Source organism: Pelophylax lessonae, assembly GCF_965119305.1.
Source record: "Pelophylax lessonae genome assembly, chromosome: 8".
NCBI classification, from domain to species: domain Eukaryota; kingdom Metazoa; phylum Chordata; class Amphibia; order Anura; family Ranidae; genus Pelophylax; species Pelophylax lessonae.
The window spans coordinates 301,240,246-301,259,832 of NC_138775.1; the positions used below are offsets into that span (position 1 = coordinate 301,240,246).

Sequence of the window (19,587 nt, forward strand, 5' to 3'; positions counted from 1 at the left end):
TAGAGGGGAGGGGAGAGGAGTCCATAGAGGGGGTGGGAGAGAAGTCCATAGAGGGGACGGGAGAGGAGTCCATAGAAGAGAGGGGAGAGGAGTCCATAGTAGAGAGGGGAGAGGAGTAAACAGAGGAGAGGGCAAAGGAGTCCACAGAGGAGTCAGGAGGTGAGATGAGAGAAAAAGACAAGAGGAGTCTATAGAGGAGAGGAGAGGGGAGAGGAGTCCCAAGGTGGAGACAAGAGAGAAAAGACGGCAGAGACCGGAGAGGAGTCCACAGAGGAGAGGAGTACATAGAGGAGATGGGAGAGGAGTCAGGAAGTGAGAGAAAAGACGAGAGAGGAGTCCACAGGTGATGGGAGAGGAATACATAGAGGAGACAGAAGAGGAGTCCATAGAGAAGGTGGGAGAGGAGTCCAGAGAGGGGATGGGAGAGGAGTCCAGAGAGGTGATGGGAGAGGAGTCCATAGAGGAGATTGGAGAGGAGTCCACAGAGGAGATGGGAGAGGAGTCCATAGAGGAGATGGGAGAGGAGTCCATAGAGGAGATGGGAGAGGAGTCCATAGAGGAGTTGGGAGTTCATAGAGGGGAGGGGGAGGAGTCCATAGAGGGGAGTCCATAGAGGGGAGGGCAGAGGAGTCCATAGAGGGGAGGGCAGAGGAGTCCATAGAGGGGAGGGGAGTCCATAGAGGGCAGAGGAGTCCATAGAGGGGAGGGGAGTCCATAGAGGGCAGAGGAGTCCATAGAGGGGAGGGCAGAGGAGTCCATAGAGGGGAGGGGAGTCCATAGAGGGGAGGGCAGAGGAGTCCATAGAGGGGAGGGGAGTCCATAGAGGGGAGGGGAGAGGAGTCCATAGAGGGGAGGGGAGTCTTTAGAGGGGAGGGGGAGGAGTCCATAGAGGGGAGAGGAGTCCATAGAGGGGAGGGCAGAGGAGTCCATAGAGGGGAGGGCAGAGGAGTCCATAGAGGGGAGGAGAGAGGAGTCCATAGAGGGGAGGGGAGTCCATAGAGGGGAGGGGAGAGGAGTCCATAGAGGGGAGGGAAGAGGAGTCCATAGAGGGGAGGGGAGTCCATAGAGGGGAGGGGAGAGGAGTCCATAGAGGGGACGGGAGAGGAGTCCATGGAGGAGAGGGGGGGAGTCCATAGAGGGGAGGAGAGTCCATAGAGGGGAGGAGAGTCCATAGAGGGGAGGGGAGAGGAGTCCATAGAGGGGAGGGGAGAGGAGTCCATAGAGGGGAGGGGAGTCCATAGAGGGGAGGAGTCCATAGAGGGGAGGGGGGAGGAGTCCATAGAGGGGAGGGGATAGGAGTCCATAGAGGGGACGGGAGAGGAGTCCATGGAGGAGAGGGGAGGAGTCCATAGAGGGGAGGAGAGTCCATAGAGGGGAGGAGAGTCCATAGAGGGGAGGGGAGTCCATAGAGGGGAGGGGAGAGGAGTCCATAGAGGGGAGGGCAGAGGAGTCCAAAGAGGGGAGGGGAGTCCATAGAGGGGAGGGGGAGGAGTCCATAGAGGGGAGGGGGAGGAGTCCATAGAGGGGAGAGGAGTCCATAGAGGGGAGGGCAGAGGAGTCCATAGAGGGGAGGGGAGAGGAGTCCATAGGAGGGGACGGGAGAGGATTCCATGGAGGAGAGGGGAGGAGTCCATAGAGGGGAGGGGAGAGGAGTACATAGAGGGGAGGGGGAGGAGTCCATAGGGGGGAGGAGTCCATAGAGGGGAGAGGAGTCCATGGAAGGGAGGGGAGAGGAGTCCATAGAGGGGAGGGGAGGGGAGAGGAGTCCATGGAGGAGAGGGGAGGAGTCCATAGAGGGGAGGGGAGAGGAGTACATAGAGGGGAGGGGGAGGAGTCCATAGGGGGGAGGGGGAGGAGTCCATAGAGGGGAGAGGAGTCCATGGAAGGGAGGGGAGATGAGTCCATAGAGGGGAGGGGAGAGGAGTCCATAGAGGGGAGGGGAGTCCATAGAGGGGAGGGGAAAGGAGTCCATAGAGGGGAGGGGAGACGAGTCCATAGAGGGGAGAGGGAGGAGTCCACAGAAGGGAGGGGAGAGGAGTCCATCGAAGAGAGGGGAGAGGAGTCTATAGAGGGGAGGGGAGAGGAGTCCATAGAGGGGGTGGGAGAGAAGTCCATAGAGGGGACGGGAGAGGAGTCCATAGAAGAGAGGGGAGAGGAGTCCATAGTAGAGAGGGGAGAGGAGTAAACAGAGGAGAGGGCAAAGGAGTCCACAGAGGAGTCAGGAGGTGAGATGAGAGAAAAAGACAAGAGGAGTCTATAGAGGAGAGGAGAGGGGAGAGGAGTCCCAAGGTGGAGACAAGAGAGAAAAGACGGCAGAGACCGGAGAGGAGTCCACAGAGGAGAGGAGTACATAGAGGAGATGGGAGAGGAGTCAGGAAGTGAGAGAAAAGACGAGAGAGGAGTCCACAGGTGATGGGAGAGGAATACATAGAGGAGACAGAAGAGGAGTCCATAGAGAAGGTGGGAGAGGGGAGGGGAGTCCATAGAGGGGAGGGCAGAGGAGTCCATAGAGGGGAGGGGAGAGGAGTCCATGGAGGAGAGGAGAGGGGAGGAGTCCATAGAGGGGAGGGGAGAGGAGTACATAGAGGGGAGGGGGAGGAGTCCATAGGGGGGAGGAGTCCATAGAGGGGAGAGGAGTCCATGGAAGGGAGGGGAGAGGAGTCCATAGAGGGGAGGGGAGGGGAGAGGAGTCCATGGAGGAGAGGGGAGGAGTCCATAGAGGGGAGGGGAGAGGAGTACATAGAGGGGAGGGGGAGGAGTCCATAGGGGGGAGGGGGAGGAGTCCATAGAGGGGAGAGGAGTCCATGGAAGGGAGGGGAGATGAGTCCATAGAGGGGAGGGGAGAGGAGTCCATAGAGGGGAGGGGAGTCCATAGAGGGGAGGGGAAAGGAGTCCATAGAGGGGAGGGGAGACGAGTCCATAGAGGGGAGAGGGAGGAGTCCACAGAAGGGAGGGGAGAGGAGTCCATCGAAGAGAGGGGAGAGGAGTCTATAGAGGGGAGGGGAGAGGAGTCCATAGAGGGGGTGGGAGAGAAGTCCATAGAGGGGACGGGAGAGGAGTCCATAGAAGAGAGGGGAGAGGAGTCCATAGTAGAGAGGGGAGAGGAGTAAACAGAGGAGAGGGCAAAGGAGTCCACAGAGGAGTCAGGAGGTGAGATGAGAGAAAAAGACAAGAGGAGTCTATAGAGGAGAGGAGAGGGGAGAGGAGTCCCAAGGTGGAGACAAGAGAGAAAAGACGGCAGAGACCGGAGAGGAGTCCACAGAGGAGAGGAGTACATAGAGGAGATGGGAGAGGAGTCAGGAAGTGAGAGAAAAGACGAGAGAGGAGTCCACAGGTGATGGGAGAGGAATACATAGAGGAGACAGAAGAGGAGTCCATAGAGAAGGTGGGAGAGGAGTCCAGAGAGGGGATGGGAGAGGAGTCCAGAGAGGTGATGGGAGAGGAGTCCATAGAGGAGATTGGAGAGGAGTCCACAGAGGAGATGGGAGAGGAGTCCATAGAGGAGTTGGGAGAGGAGTCCATAGAGGAGATGGGAGAGGAGTCCATAGAGGAGATGGGAGAGGAGTCCATAGAGGAGATGGTAGAGGAGTCCATAGAGGAGATGGGAGAGGAGACAGGAGAGGAGTTGGGAGAGGAGATTTAGGAATATAAACATTCTTCTAGTAGATTTGTAGGTCTCCTATCAGCTGGAATATAACTCCCATCATCCATGGATCTGTAGGGGGGGAGGGGGGCCCCTTACCTTCCTCTGGGGTCCCAGCATCTGTATGAGAGGACGGAGGGCCGGGCGGGGGATGAATTTGGCTCAGGAAATGGGAGGAATGAATTGCACAGCATGCTGCCAGTGATCGGGGGTGGGGTGGGGGGGTGATCAGGGATGGGGGGGACATCTGGAAGACAAATAATAAAGGTCTCATCTCAGGGGACCCAATGATCGGCCATCTGTGGAAGGTTCCGCCATTGGACAGGTTCACCATTAGAGGTTCCCCTTCCCCCCCTCTCCGTACCTCAGGATGAGATGAGAACAATTCCTGTTATGAAGTTTGCTGATGTCAAAAATACAGAAAAACAACAAAAGAGAAAGAAGAATATGAAAGCAGAGAGCGCCTGCACATATATATACACCCCCCACACACCATATATATATATATATATATATATATATTCAAAAGTCAGTACACCCCTAAGTGTAAATGTACAAATTGGGACCAAAGTGTGAATATTTTGTGTGGCCGCCATTATTTTCCAGCACTGCCTTAACCCTCTTGGGCATGGAGTTCACCAGAGCTTCACAGGTTGTCACCGGAGTCCTCTTCCCCTCCTCCATGATGACATCACAGAGCTGGTGGATGTTAGAGACCTTGCGCTCCTCCACCTTCTGTTTGAGGATGCCCCACAGATGGACAATAGGGTTTAGGTCTGGAGACGCTTGGCCAGTCCATCACCTTTACCCTCAGCTTTTTAGCAAGGCAGTGGTCATCTTGGAGGTGTTTGGGGTCGTTATGTTGGAATACTGCCCTGCCCCCCAGTCTCTGAAGGGAGGGGATCATGCTCTGCTTCAGTATGTCACAGTACATGTTGGCATTCATGGTTCCCTCAATGAACTGTAGCTCCCCAGTGCCGGCAGCACTCATGCAGCCCCAGACCCTGACACTCCCACCACCATGCCTGACTGTAGGAAGACACACTTGTCTTTGTACTCCTCACCTGGTTGCCCCCACACACGCCTGACACCATCTGACACCAAATACGTTTATCTTGGTCTCATCAGAGCACAGGAGATGGCTCCAGTAATCCATGTCCTTAGTCTGCTTGTCTTCAGCAAACTGTTTGTCGGCTTTCTTGTGCATTGTAACGACACCCCAAAATATGAAAGGGTTTACAGTCGTCTAGGATAATCCGCTCCCGAACACCAGGACAGCTATCGACCAATCCAATCCGCCATACATGAAGCCCATATCAATAATTCCCCCCCCCCAAGTACGAGACAAGGCTCCGTATTGAGGTCAAGTGAGAATAACTCTCTTCTGCTCTTTTATTGAAAGAAAAGAGGAGGAGAGAGGAGTCCATGGAGGGGAGGAGAGAGGAGTCCATAGAGGGGAGGAGAGAGGAGTCCATAGAGGGGAGAATAGAGGAGTCCATGGAGGGGAGGGTAGAGGAGTGCATAGAGGAGACGGAAGAGGAGTCCATGGAGGAGAGGGGAGAGGAGTCCATATTAGAGAGGGGAGAGGAGTCCATAGTGAAAGAAACACAGCATTTATATATACTTTGAAAATACCACATGAACCATGACTGTGTAATTACAGCAAGGTGAGCTCATTAACATACTATCAATAGTCTCAGACCCAATTAACATACTGTCCTATTTTAGACAAAAGCACTTAGTTAATCAGTAGACATTCTTTAGGAGGGGCTGCTGGAAACAATCCCCCCCTCTCTCTGCAGCTAATACACATTGATTAGCAGACATGGTGTCTCTCATAGTTCCTGGATGCCCAAATTAGGAGTTGCACTTCCTGTGCCTTACAGTGTATAGGAATAAGATAGATCTCCATATTTCCTGAGAGATACTGGTAATGCATATTACTGTCCCACTTGAAGTAGTCCAAACCATATTCTCAGTGTACACCACCCTCCCGGTCACCCTGCATCCATAAAAGATGCAGGGTGACTTAAACATAAGAAAGCCAGACAAGGCTGGACATGGTGCCTCCCAACCTCTTTAAAGGAATTTGGGGTCCACAACCCCCATGCCCAAAGTGATTCCTATCACATTTCTCCCCTTTCGGCAGGAGACTAACACAGAAGGAGACCCCTGTAACGCTCCTGCGTTTCTTATATGGTGTGGATTTTCAGCTGCAGAAATAGATCCACGTCAGTAGTCATGTAAGAGATATGCTGAGACACCATTCCCAACCTCAATGACTCATCATGTGTGGAAGGTCTTATTTCAGCCAGTAAATACACACAGTTAGCAAGCTGGTTCCTAGAATGACTTTATGTATGTGGTAACACAATGGTGAAGGTTTGAGGGATAGGTTGAGTGAAGGTGGTAGGTGATAGACACTTGAAGGTGAGACAGTAGCAGATGGATGCAGGAAGGTTTAGCAATGTTGTATGATAGCAGATGATAGAATAGCAGGTGGACATACAAAAGAGATCAACCCAGTGCAGAAAAGTAGCAGTAGTCTCAAGAGCTAGCAATCTAGTTTATGCAGATGTAATAAACAGTCTTTACTATGCAGAGCTAGATAGTGTAAGCTTAGTATAAGTTTATAGAGAATTCCCCTGCGGGGTACTTAGCACTATTAGCGATACAGCCGAAGGGTGGTTCAGGAGAGGCGGATGATCCAGTAGCGGGATAAAGGGATCAGCGCGGCGAGGTTCCGTCAGCGAAGTAAGCTTGCAAGCATGGAAGCTTCAAGCAAGGTTAGCATCCAAGTAAGGGTGTTTGAACGAACACATGTGAGTGAGAACCGACGCCTTAAATAGCCATCTAGTCCGGCGCTGAGTGATGACAGCTCCAGTCTTAAAGGTGTATGCGCACCTTTCCAAAAGTAAATGGTAGGGCGCATACACTTGTGGAAAGTGTAATTTAGGGTACCAAAGGTACCGGAACATTACAATACCCCCCCCCCCTTAAGGCCTGCTCCTGAAGGCCTCTGGAGCTGGTTTGTCTGGGTATCTCGCATGAAAATTGCGGATTAATCTAGGGGCATGTATGTCAGAGGTGTTTAGCCAGGTGTCGTCTTGGGGCCCATAGTTCTTCCATCTAACCAAGTACTGAAGTCTTCTTCTGTAGATACGAGAATCCAGAATCTCTTTTATCTCGTATTCTTCTCCACCTTCAACTTGTACAGGAGGGGGAGGTGGAATATTAGGCCTTATTCCTTGGTCCGGAACATGGGGTTTTAGTAGCGACACATGGAAAATGGGATGGATTTTTAGGTCCATTGGCAATGTAAGCTGCACTGCAGCTTTTCCAATAAGTTTCTTGATTGGGAAAGGTCCCAAGAACAGAGGTCCAAGCTTTTTGCTAGGGATCTTCAGTCTCAAGTTTTTTGTTGAGAGCCAAACGAGGTCCCCGATAGTATACTGTGGAGAAGGTCTTCTACGAAGATCATAGTACTTCTTTTGTTGACTGTGAGCGTGTGCAATGGTAGTATTTAGTAAACCCAGAGAATCCTTTATTTGGGAAAGATAGTCTGAGGCTACTGGGTTATTTGAAGGAAGGATGCGTGGAGGGAGAATAGAGGGATGGAACCCATAGTTCAAGTAGAACGGACTCTGCTTGGTTGTACTGTGAGTTGCGTTGTTGTAGGCAAATTCTGCCAGGGGGAGAAGATCCAACCAATCATCCTGTTGGTAAGAAGTGTAACAACGTAAATACTGCTCGATGCATTGGTTGACTCTTTCAGTCTGTCCGTTGGTCTGCGGATGGTAAGGAGAAGTGAGCTTCCGCTCAATCCGTAGTATGTGACATAGTTCTTGCCAGAATTTAGAAATAAATTGGGATCCACGGTCAGACAAAAGAGTTTTTGGGATACCATGTAATCTGAAGACATGTTTCATTAGGAGTTCTGCCGTTTGTTTGGACGAAGGTAGTCTGCGAATAGCAATGAAATGTGCCATCTTTGTCAGATGGTCCACTGACACCAAGATGGTATTAAATCCTTTGGAAGGAGGCAATTCTACGATGAAGTCCAATGACAGAACCTCCCATGGAGTTTGGGGTATTGGTAGACTGCATAGTAGACCGGATGGTCTCGTAGTGTCAATTTTGGACCTGGCACAGACATTGCATGAAGAGACAAATTTTTGTATAGATGTTTTCATGTCAGGCCACCAGAATTGCCGAGAAATCAAATTGAAAGTCTTTGTCATACCCATATGTCCTGCCATAGGCACATCATGCGATAATTCCAAGATCTTGGTGCGTAGGGTAGGTGGTATGTAAAGTTTATCGTTGTAGTAGAGGAAGCCTTCTGCATCGGTATTTAGTTGTGGTGGGGGTGAATCCAACCTTATACCATGCAGAACCTCTTCCTTCAAGGAACGGACAACTCCAATAATGCGTTTGTGAGGTATTATAGGAACGGAAGGGATTTCGAAGTAGTTTTCTTCAGTTAGTCGTGATAGTGCATCCGCCTTTTTGTTCTTATCTGCAGGTGTGTAGGTCACTAGGAAGTTAAACCTTAGAAAGAATAGTGACCATCGTACCTGTCGATGCGAGAGAGTTTTGCTAGTCTGAAGATATTGGAGGTTTTTATGGTCCGTGTATATAATTATTGGTAATTGGGTGCCTTCGAGTAAATGTCGCCAATTCTCCAGAGCCAATTTTATAGCAAGCAGTTCCTTCTCACCCACGGGGTAATTTATCTCGGGACTGCTTAGGGATTTAGAAAAAAAGGCGACTGGATGAAGTGGTGAAGTGGGGGTAGGTCGTTGGGAGAGTATTGCTCCTACTGCCAGGTTTGACGCATCTACTTCCAGAATGTATTGGAGGGATGGGTCTGGATGGCGTAATATGGGAGCGGAAGTAAACCTTGTCTTTAACAGGTGAAAAGCTTTATTGGCTTCTTCTGACCATTTAAATGGTATTTTTAAGCTAGTGAGCTGTGTGAGGGGTCTCACAATAGCAGAAAAGTTTTTAATGAACTTCCTGTAGAAATTTGAAAATCCCAGGAATCGCTGTAGCGCCTTGCGTGTGGTTGGTGTAGACCAATCCTGAATGCAGGATATTTTACTCATGTCCATCTCGATTCCTGTTTTGGATATGATGTAGCCTAGAAAGAGTACCTCATCTTTATGGAACAAGCATTTCTTCAGCTTCACATAAAGATTATGTGCAAGCAATCTCGATAATACAAGTCTTACATGTCTTATGTGTTCAGACAGGGTCCGTGAATATATAAGTTATATCGTCCAGATATACCACAACACAGACATCTAGTAAGTCTTTAAAAATATTGTTTATAAATCGTTGGAAAACTGCAGGGGCATTGCATAGGCCGAATGGCATCACAAGATATTCGAACAATCCGTATCTGGTTCTGAACGCAGTCTTCCACTCGTGTCCATCACGGATTCGAATGAGATTGTATGCTCCTTTCAGGTCTAATTTTGAAAAATAGGTAGCTCCACGCACCTGCTCAATGAGCTCAGGGATAAGCGGTAGAGGATAGCGATCTTTTATTGTGATAGCATTCAATTTCCTGTAGTCGATGATAGGTCTGAGACTTGAATCTTTATTGCGAACAAAAAAGAGTCCTGCTGCTGTGGAAGAAGTGGAAGGTCAAATAAAACCTTTTTCCAAGTTCTCATCCAAATAGTCTTTGAGATGGGAAAGTTCATCCTGTGAAAGAGGATAAACATGACCGAACGGCAATTTGCTATTTGGGAGTAGATCAATGCTACAATCATAGTCTCGATGAGGAGGTAATGCTTGAGCATTTTTCTCAAGAAAAACCTCAGAAAGATCCTGATAACATAGTGGTGCAATCTCATCTGTCACCACAGACAGAATCTTCCCGGAAAACGGGAGGTTACACGTTTCCTCGCAATAAAAAGAAGGGAAGGTCAAGGACCGTTTCTTCCAATCTATGGTTGGTGTGTGTGCAACCAGGGAAGTCCCAACACAATGGGAAAGTGGGGTGATGGTATTAAATCGAAGGTAGAAGTCTCCCTATGAGACTCGTTAATAGTGACTAGAAGTGCTTGTGTCTGATCGATGATCGGACCAGAGGATAACGGAACACCGGTAATAAGACTTACTGAGACAGGTTTGAGTTTAGAAATAATAGGAATTTTATTTAAAGCAGCAAAACATATATCCATATAATTTCCACAAGATCCTGTGTCAATCATGGCCTTAGTAGTAATCCTGTTCTGGTCCCACTGTAATGTCAACAAAACAGAAATGTAGGGGTTAGTGAATGAAGTTGTCAATCCTCCTAGGGAGACATGTGAACACTCACCCTTCTTTTTGTTGACTAGGGGGCAGACGTTTATCTTGTGATCCGGGGATGCACAGTACAAGCAGAGATTTTCATTTCGTCTTTTGGCTTTTTCCATAGTTGATAGCGGTGGGCGTATGGTTCCTACCTCCATAGGAACGGCCAGACTCCGAGAGGAAACGGATAATGGCATTCCCATTTTCTCAGCCTTTCTTTCTCGTAGTCTTCTATCTATGGTGATACTGAGTTGTATTAATGCATCCAGGGTTTTTGGCAGATCCGCTCGGGCGAGCTCGTACTTAACGGCTTCTGATAGGCCAAGCCTAAATTGGGTTTTCAGAGATGCATCATTCCATTCGGAATCAAGGGTCCATCTCTTGAACTCTGTGACAAAGTCTTCTACAGGCCTGCTTCCTTGTTTCAAGGATCTTAACTGAAGATCAGCAGTACTCTGCCTATTGGGGTCATCATATAGGCTAGTGAGCTCTGCCAGGAACAAGGCATAGGAGTTGAGAAGCTGGTCGTTTTTCTCAAAAAGAGAATCTGCCCAGGCTCGAGGATCGCTTGATAGGTAAGAAATAATAGTACAAACCTTAATGTGATCAGTAAGGTAGGTACGAGGTTTTAGCAAAAAAAGTAACTCACATGCGTTTTTAAATTCGCGAAATTTTTTGCGATCGCCTGTAAATACCAAAGGGGGATTTATCTTGGGTTCAGGGGACTGAGCAGAGGTAAGTTGTGTCAGTCTAATTACCTGCTGCGACAGAGCCTGATTGTCTTCTTTTAATTCAGCAAGTGCGTGTATTAACGCAGATACTTGCTGTTTTAATTGTGTCACCTGAGTGGTTATTTCTGCTGAATCCATTTTTTGGTTCGTTCAATCTGTAACGCTCCTGCGTTTCTTATATGGTGTGGATTTTCAGCTGCAGAAATAGATCCACGTCAGTAGTCATGTAAGAGATATGCTGAGATACCATTCCCAACCTCAATGACTCATCATGTGTGGAAGGTCTTATTTCAGCCAGTAAATACACACAGTTAGCAAGCTGGTTCCTAGAATGACTTTATGTATGTGGTAACACAATGATGAAGGTTTGAGGGATAGGTTGAGTGAAGGTGGTAGGTGATAGACACTTGAAGGTGAGACAGTAGCAGATGGATGCAGGAAGGTTTAGCAATGTTGTATGATAGCAGATGATAGAATAGCAGGTGGACATACAAAAGAGATCAACCCAGTGCAGAAAAGTAGCAGTAGTCTCAAGAGCTAGCAATCTAGTTTATGCAGATGTAATAAACAGTCTTTACTATGCAGAGCTAGATAGTGTAAGCTTAGTATAAGTTTATAGAGAATTCCCCTGCGGGGTTCTTAGCACTATTAGCAATACAGCCGAAGGGTGGTTCAGGAGAGGCGAATGATCCAGTAGCGGGATAAAGGGATCAGCGCGGCGAGGTTCCGTCAGCGAAGTAAGCTTGCAAGCATGGAAGCTTCAAGCAAGGTTAGCATCCAAGTAAGGGTGTTTGAAGGAACACATGTGAGTGAGAACCGACGCCTTAAATAGCCATCTAGTCCGGCGCTGAGTGATGACAGCTCCAGTCTTAAAGGTGTATGCGCACCTTTCCAAAAGTAAATGGTAGGGCGCATACACTTGTGAAAAGTGTAATTTAGGGTACCAAAGGTACCGGAACATTACAACCCCAAACGGGTTTACTTCGAAGTTAGTCCGTAGTTCCAGTCCTCCAATGTCTGCACCCACAAAGTACCTGTAGCGGAGGAGTAGTTCAATCTACAGGGTCTCCGCTGATAGACAGGAAAACAGGTAATATTCCAAATAGGCAGGTACAGCATGCAACAATCCAGGTAGCGTTATACCATTCTTCCTTCCCAAAGACTACACGAAACACACAGGTTGGGAGTCAAAACTAGAATGGGTTGTTTATTGAAAACACAAGGAATCTACACTCTGCCAAAACCCCTCCCTCTTCGAGACATTCCACACACAAGCTGAACATCCCATAATAACCTTACTCTGCCAGACAGAAACAATAAGACAATAGAATGCAGGTATTTAACAATAAAAAACCCCCACCCATCTCCTGAGGGACACTGCTCAGAAATATGATAGTCCCAAGTGAAAGAGTTCTCACTCTCTCCACACTACAAACACTTGGTTCTTAAAAGGTATACACATGCAATAAACATAATGCATACACGAAGGACAATATACAGTGGATGTGTTTGCCACAGTACCCCAAACAAATTGTCCGGGACAGAACGTCACTCACCCAGCCAACCTCTGCCTCTCTTGTAGAACATCCCCTCTGTGGGGAAGAAGCATGAACTGGCCCTTCTCCCAGGATTCCTTTCAGCTGCTGGAGAGCGGACAGGGTGCCTGGGCTCACTTCCTCATGCTGTTGGGGATCTGGGCCGACTGCCCAGCATCCCTGGGGTATACCGGTGGGGATTGTAGTCTCATCCACCTTCTCAGGAAATCCATCCTTTGTGAGTTAAGGGCAGAGGCCAGCAGCACTCTGCTCTGTTGCCAGCTCTTCTGCTGGGTTGGTGTCATCATTCTGGGACACACTCTGCTGCTGGGAAGGGACCGCCACCTTTTCACCCTGGGCCTCCAGAACTACCACAGGTGTAGGGCAGAGGTCTTGGACCCTCTGTCCAGTTGTCAGTGCTTCTGCTGTAGAAGTTTCTTGTAACTCCACAGATGCTGCTCTTGTTGTTGGACAGAGCTCAGTGATATAAGGCCCTGATGTCAGTGGTTCTGCTGGCAAGTAAACTGCAATGCCAGTGGCCTGGCACACACCTTCCTGGGTCACCAATTGTTGCATCCAGAGGTCAGCAGCGCTATGCCGGGATGGCTGCTCATCTGCTGTAGGCTCACTGGGAGGTTCCTCCTCAGCAGAAAAGTCTAATAAATATCCAGTCTCTGGAATTGCTGAAAGTCCAGGACACAGACTGGTGGCACTTGGGCCCAGTGCCAACACCTTTGCAGGTGATTTATAATCCAAATCATCCTCTGATGGAAAGTCCATTAAATTTGTAATCCATGGTTGGGGCATGAAGATGGCTTCCTCTTCTCCCATACCTTTATCCTGCTGCTGGACAGACGCATTCCTCCATCCAATCTCATCCTGTGCAGAGACGGGTTCATCCAGGTGAGTCAGCACTTGCTGCATCTGCCATAAAACCTCCGTATTTAAAGCTGGGGTTGCAGGTGAGAAAAGCCACTATTACTGTGCCACATTGCCGAATCTTCAGCCAGGATTTCCAGACTGTCAGCTGGTACTTCTGGATTTTCCCAGGCAAGGGGAGCCCAGCCCTGGCGCTGAACAGAGTCAAGCAGCCGTCTGTAGGCGATCTCCAGCTCCCAATCCTGATTGGCTAGAAACTCCAAATCTTCCAGTGCCCAGTCTATATCCATGACATCCATCATCTCTTCTCTATAATCCGCAATTTCCTCCAAATGCCACTCCAAATCGCTCCCAAAGCCAGAGTCCTTGGACAGCCTCTCTAATAACAGCCCCAGGCCGTCATAGCCAAAGCCTTCCGTTGGGCTGTTGTCTGCTTTCCATGGGCACACTTGGGTTATATACCAATGGAGTGCTCTGTAGTCCTCATCCAACCGTATCTCCGCCTGGACCAGCCTGCTTAACTCGGCTTTCCATTCCTCATGTGGTTGTCTCCCCAAAAACGCCATTTGCACTTCGTACTGTGACCAGTACCTTTCCTGGTAGGAGGGGAGTATTTTTCCCTGGCGTCGCTGCTCACAGGCAGAGTTCCCAGCGAATTGAATTACCCAAACGTAGTAGGACCTGCTCTGACCCTGGTTCCCTGCGATCTACTGGTATCTCTCACAACCTGCTTTCGAATTCCGATTCCATGGCTTGTGTCCTCTTGTAGCTGTCATTCTGGGCTGTGGAAGTCATCCCGCCGCTTGCCACCAATTGTAACGACACCCCAAAGTATGAAAGGGGTTACAGTCATCTAGGATAATCTGCTCCTGAACACCAGGACAGCTATCGACCACTCCAATCCGCCATACATGAAGCCCATACAAATAATCCCCCCCCCCCCCAAGTACGAGACAAGGCTCCGTATTGAGGTCAAGTGAGAATAACTATAACTCTCTATTGCTCTTTTATTGAAAGAAACACAGCATTTATATATACTTTGAGAATACCACATGAACCATGACTGTGTAATTACAGCCAGGTGAGCTCATTAACATACTATCAATAGTCTCAGACCCAATTAACATACTGTCCTATTTTAGACAAAAGCACTTAGTTAATCAGTAGACATTCTTTAGGAGGGGCTGCTGGAAACAATCCCCCCTCTCTCTGCAGCTAATACACATTGATTAGCAGACATGGTGTCGCTCATAGTTCCTGGACGCCCAAATTAGGAGCTGAACTTCCTGTGCCTTACAGTGTATAGGAATAAGGTAGATCTCCATATTTCCTGAGAGATACTGGTAATGCATATTACTGTCCCATTTGAAGTAGTCCAAACCATATTCTCAGTGTACACCACCCTCCCGGTCACCCTGCATCCATAAAAGATGCAGGGTGACTTAAACATAAGAAAGCCACACAAGGCTGCACATGGTACCTTCCAACCTCTTTATAGGAATTTGGGGTACACAACCCCCATGCCCAAAGTGATTCCTGTCACATGCATCATCTTTAGAAGAGGCTTCCTTCTGGGATGACAGCCATGCAGACCAATTTGATGCAGTGTGCGGCGTATGGTCTGAGCACTGACAGGCTGACCCCTCCCCCACCCCTTCAACCTCTGCAGCAATGCTGGCAGTACTCATACATCTATTTCCCAAAGACAACCTCTGGATATGACGCTGAGCACGTGCACTCAACTTCTTTGGTGGACCATGGTGAGGCCTATTCTGAGTGGAACCTGTCCTGTTACACCGCTGTATGGTTTTGGCCATAGTGCTGCAGCTCAGTTTTAGGGTCTTGGCAATCTTCTTATAGCCTAGGCCATCTTTATGTAGAGCAACAATTCTTTTTTTCAGATCCTCAGAGAGTTCTTTGCCATGAGGTGCCATGTTGAACTTCCAGTGATCAGTATGAGAGAGTGAGAGCGATAAGACCAAATTTAACACACCTGCTCCCCATTCACACCTGAGACCTTGTAACACTAACGAGTCACATGACACCGGGGAGGGAAATGGCTAATTGGGCCCAATTTGGAGATTGTCACTTAGGGGTGTACTGACTTTTGTTGCCAGCGGTTTAGACATTAATGGCTGTGTGTTGAGTTATTTTGAGGGGACAGTAAATTTACACTGTTATACAAGCTGTACACTCACTACTTTACATTGTAGCAAAGTCTCATTTCTTCAGTGTTGTCACATGTGAGGAGTGTACTTACTTTTGTCAGATACTGTATATATCCCTGCCACCACATACATATACAGTATATATATATATATATATATATATATATATATATATATATATATATATATATATATTACACGGCTCAAAAAAATGAAAGGAACACTTTGAAAACACATCAGATCTCAATGGGGAAAAATCCATTGCTGTACATCTATACTGGTATGAACTGGGTAATGTGTTAGGATCTATACTGGTATAGACTGGGGAATGTGTTAGGATCTATACTGGTATGAACTGGGTAATGTGTTAGGATCTATACTGGTATGGACTGGGTATTGTGTTAGGATCTATACTGGTATGGACTGGGGAATGTGTTAGGATCTATACAGGGATGGACTGGGGAATGTGTTAGGATCTGTACTGGTATGGATTGGGGAATGTGTTAGGATCTATACTGGTATGGACTGGGTAATGTGTTAGGATCTATATTGGTATGGACTGGGTAATGTGTTAGGATCTATATTGGTATGGACTGGGTAATGTGTTAGGATCTATACTGGTATGGACTGGGTAATGTGTTAGGATCTATACTGGTATGGACTGGGTAATGTGTTAGGATTTATACTGATATGAACTGGGTAATGTGTTAGGATGGTATGGACTGGGTAAGGTGTTAGGATCTATACTGGTATGGACTGGGTAATGTGTTAGGATCTATACTGGTATGGACTGGGTAATGTGTTAGGATCTATACTGGTATGGACTGGGTAATGTGTTAGGATCTATACTGGTATGGACTGGGTCATGTGTTAGGATCTATATTGGTATGGACTGGGTAATGTGTACAGAAGGAAAGGATGTCACATTGTTTGATGGAAATGAAAATTATCGCCCTACAGAGGGCTGAATTCAAAGACACCCCGAAAATCAAAGTGATAAAATCATGCAGCAGGCGAGTCCATTTTATTGAAATGTCATTGCTGGACCTCAGAATGGTCCTCAGTAGTGTGTGTGGCCCCCATGTGCATACCTGACAATGTCGGGGATGCTCCTAATGAGAGGACGGATGGTGTCCTGGGGTATTTCCTCCCAGCTATTCAGTCAGCCCAGATCCCCAACATCATGAGGAAGTGAGCCCAGCCACCTGGTCTTCACTCCATCGGCGGAAAACTCCAGGAAGAAGGGCCAGTCCATGCCTTCTACCAGAGAGGCAGAGGTTGGCTGGGTGAGTAATGCTGTGTTTAGGAAAATTTGTTTGGGGTACTGTGTGGGTACAGACATTGGGGGATGGGAACTACAGAGTAACTTCAAAGTCAACCCGTCTGCGGTCCTCTCCTGTGTGAGTCTCCTTCTGAAAAGGGACAGATGTGATGGAAGCCACTTTGGTTGGGGGACTTGTGGAACCCAGCTTACCTTAGAGAGCTCTGGAAAACCATTTTCCAGCTCCCCCGGCCCCTCTTATGTGTAAGTCACCCCTGTGTCTATTACTGGCACAGAGTGACCAAGAAAATGATGGACAGATACTTAATGGACACTGAGAATATGGTTTGGATTACTTCAAATAGAGCAGTAATATTTGTCGACATTATATCTCAAGGAATATATGAGGACTCTAGCCTAGGATTCATGTTAAGGCCTGAAAGCAGGAGAGAGGGGCGCCAGCTTAGTGTAGAATAAGATTTCATATATAAACAAATCCCATAGTAACTCACTTAAAGGTAAGGTTAAAGTGGTGTAGTGAGAAGTTCATCTGATTCCTTCTTGGTCGGTGCAGCGCAGGGTGGAAGCGGAGTACAAGCGTTCCTGTGGGGAGGCTGGTTGTAGGCAGCTGTAGCCCGCAGGTTGGCAGCGGTGGAGGACTCGCGGCCATGTTCTGACTTCCTGCGCGATGATGTCACATCCGATATGAAGAGGACAGGAGGTACGCGTGTTCGGAGCATCCATGCTCCTTCGTCAGGCTGTATAGGGGCCATCTTTGAGCAGGGAATATGTGTCAGGAAGGGGCGGGGCACAGGGAACAGGCCGGGATGCGTTGGTAAAGTATGTGGTAGCATTAGTCTTTTATATGCCGGATTAAACAAAAGAGGCAAATGTCCTTACAATATGGCAAATGTGGTATGCGAAGAAGACAAAACTAGAGAAAAGTAGAATTGGGCCATAGGAAGTCCAAAAATTAAAAATAAAGGTTCCAGATGTATACAAGCTAAGCTCTGGCTAGTTTTGTATGGGGGCGGCTAGAATATCTGATATCTATATTCAAGACTGTATTCTGACGGAAGCCCACAAACACAGTGTGGGTCACGGTTCCGTTACGGGTATCAAATCCTTCAGGAACTGGTTGCATACTCTGGCCTTATGAGGCCGGGCATTGTTGTGCACCAGGAGGAACCCAGGGCCCACTGTCTAGCGTAGGGTTCAAGGATTTCATCCTGATACTTGACGGCAGTCAGGGTGCCATTGTCTAGCCTGTAGAGGTCTGTGCGTCCCTCCATGGATACGTCTCCGCAGACCATCACTGACCCTCCATGGCTTCTCCATGTCTGTCACATGCGTTCAGGGTGAACCTGCTCTCATCAAAGCACAGGGCGCCAGTGGTGGACCTGCCGATTCTGGTGTTCAATGGCAAATGCCAGTTGATCTCCACGGTGCCGGGCAGTGAGCTCAGGGCCAACTAGAGGACGCCGGGCCCTCAGTCCACCCTCATGAAGTCTGTTTCTGATTGTTTGGTCAGAGACATTCACACCAGTGGCTGCTGGAGGTCATTTTTAAGCTTCTGACAGTAGTGCTCATCCTGTTCCTCCTTGCATGAACAACCAGATACCGATCCTGCTGATGGGTTAACGCCCTTCTATGGCTCTGTCCAGCTCTCCTAGAATCTCCTCCATGCTCCTGAGACTGTGCTGGGAGACACAGCAAACCTTCTGGCAATGGCATCGATTGATGTGCCATCCTGGAGGAGTTGGACTGCCTGTGCAACCTCTATAGGGTCCAGGTATGGCCTCATACTACCAGTAGTGACACTGACCCCCTCTATAGGATCCAGGTATGGCCTCATCCTACCAGTAGTGACACTGACCCCCCTCTATAGGGTCCAGGTATCTCCTCATACTACCAGTAGTGACACTGACCTCCATCTATAGGGTCCAGGTATGGCCTCATACTACCAGTAGTGACACTGACCCCCTCTATAGGATCCAGGTATGGCCTCATCCTACCAGTAGTGACACTGACCCCCCTCTATAGGGTCCAGGTATGGCCTCATACTACCAGTAGTGACACTGACCCCCCTCTATAGGGTCCAGGTATGGCCTCATCCTACCAGTAGTGACACTGACCCCCTCTATAGGGTCCAGGTATGGCCTCATACTACCAGTAGTGACACTGACCCCCTCTATAGGGTCCAGGTATGGCCTCATACTACCAGTAGTGACACTGACCCCCTCTATAGGGTCCAGGTATGGCCTCATACTACCAGTAGTGACACTGACCCCCTCTATAGGATCCAGGTATGGCCTCATCCTACCAGTAGTGACACTGACCCCCTCTATAGGGTCCAGGTATGGCCTCATACTACCAGTAGTGACACTGACCCCCTCTATAGGATCCAGGTATGGCCTCATCCTACCAGTAGTGACACTGACCCCCTCTATAGGGTCCAGGTATGGCCTCATACTACCAGTAGTGACACTGACCCCCCTCTATAGGGTCCAGGTATGGCCTCATACTACCAGTAGGGACACTGACCCCCTCTATGGGGTCCATGTATCTCCTCATACTACCAGTAGGGACACTGACCCCCTCTATAGGATCCAGGTATGGCCTCATACTACCAGTAGTGACACTGACCCCCCTCTATAGGGTCCAGGTATGGCCTCATACTACCAGTAGTGACACTGACCCCCTCTATAGGGTCCAGGTATGGCCTCATACTACCAGTAGGGACACTGACCCCCTCTATGGGGTCCAGGTATGGCCTCATCCTACCAGTAGTGACACTGACCCCCTCTATAGGGTCCAGGTATGGCCTCATACTACCAGTAGTGACACTGACCCCCTCTATAGGATCCAGGTATGGCCTCATCCTACCAGTAGTGACACTGACCCCCTCTATAGGGTCCAGGTATGGCCTCATACTACCAGTAGTGACACTGACCCCCCTCTAAAGGGTCCAGGTATGGCCTCATACTACCAGTAGGGACACTGACCCCCTCTATGGGGTCCATGTATCTCCTCATACTACCAGTAGGGACACTGACCCCCT

At 48.7% G+C, this 19,587-nt stretch overlaps 2 protein-coding genes across 2 annotated transcripts in view; both read right to left on the minus strand.

The window, feature by feature from the left end:
• Positions 1-3,793, minus strand: part of LOC309562458 (voltage-gated potassium channel KCNC1-like) — a 35,650-nt gene extending 31,857 nt beyond the window's left edge. Inside the window, exon 1 of the mRNA XM_082266688.1 lies at positions 3,743-3,793. The gene's annotated coding sequence lies outside the window, so the exon portion shown is untranslated. The remainder of the gene's footprint in view (positions 1-3,742) is intronic.
• Positions 3,794-11,648: 7,855 nt separating this feature from the next.
• LOC309561180 (uncharacterized protein) lies at positions 11,649-13,704 on the minus strand. The gene is made up of 2 exons (XM_082264931.1): positions 12,205-13,704; positions 11,649-11,717 (listed from the first exon to the last, which is right to left on the minus strand). Exon 1 carries the CDS (start codon positions 13,140-13,142, stop codon positions 12,462-12,464), a length of 681 nt encoding a protein of 226 aa, XP_082121057.1. The 5' UTR covers positions 13,143-13,704; the 3' UTR covers positions 11,649-11,717; positions 12,205-12,461.
• Positions 13,705-19,587: the final 5,883 nt, after the last annotated feature.

Coding starts and splice junctions, on each gene's coding strand:
- LOC309561180 (XM_082264931.1), bottom strand. CDS start 13,142: ATGCAGCAAGTGCTGACTCACCTGGATGAACCCGTCTCTGCACAGGAT.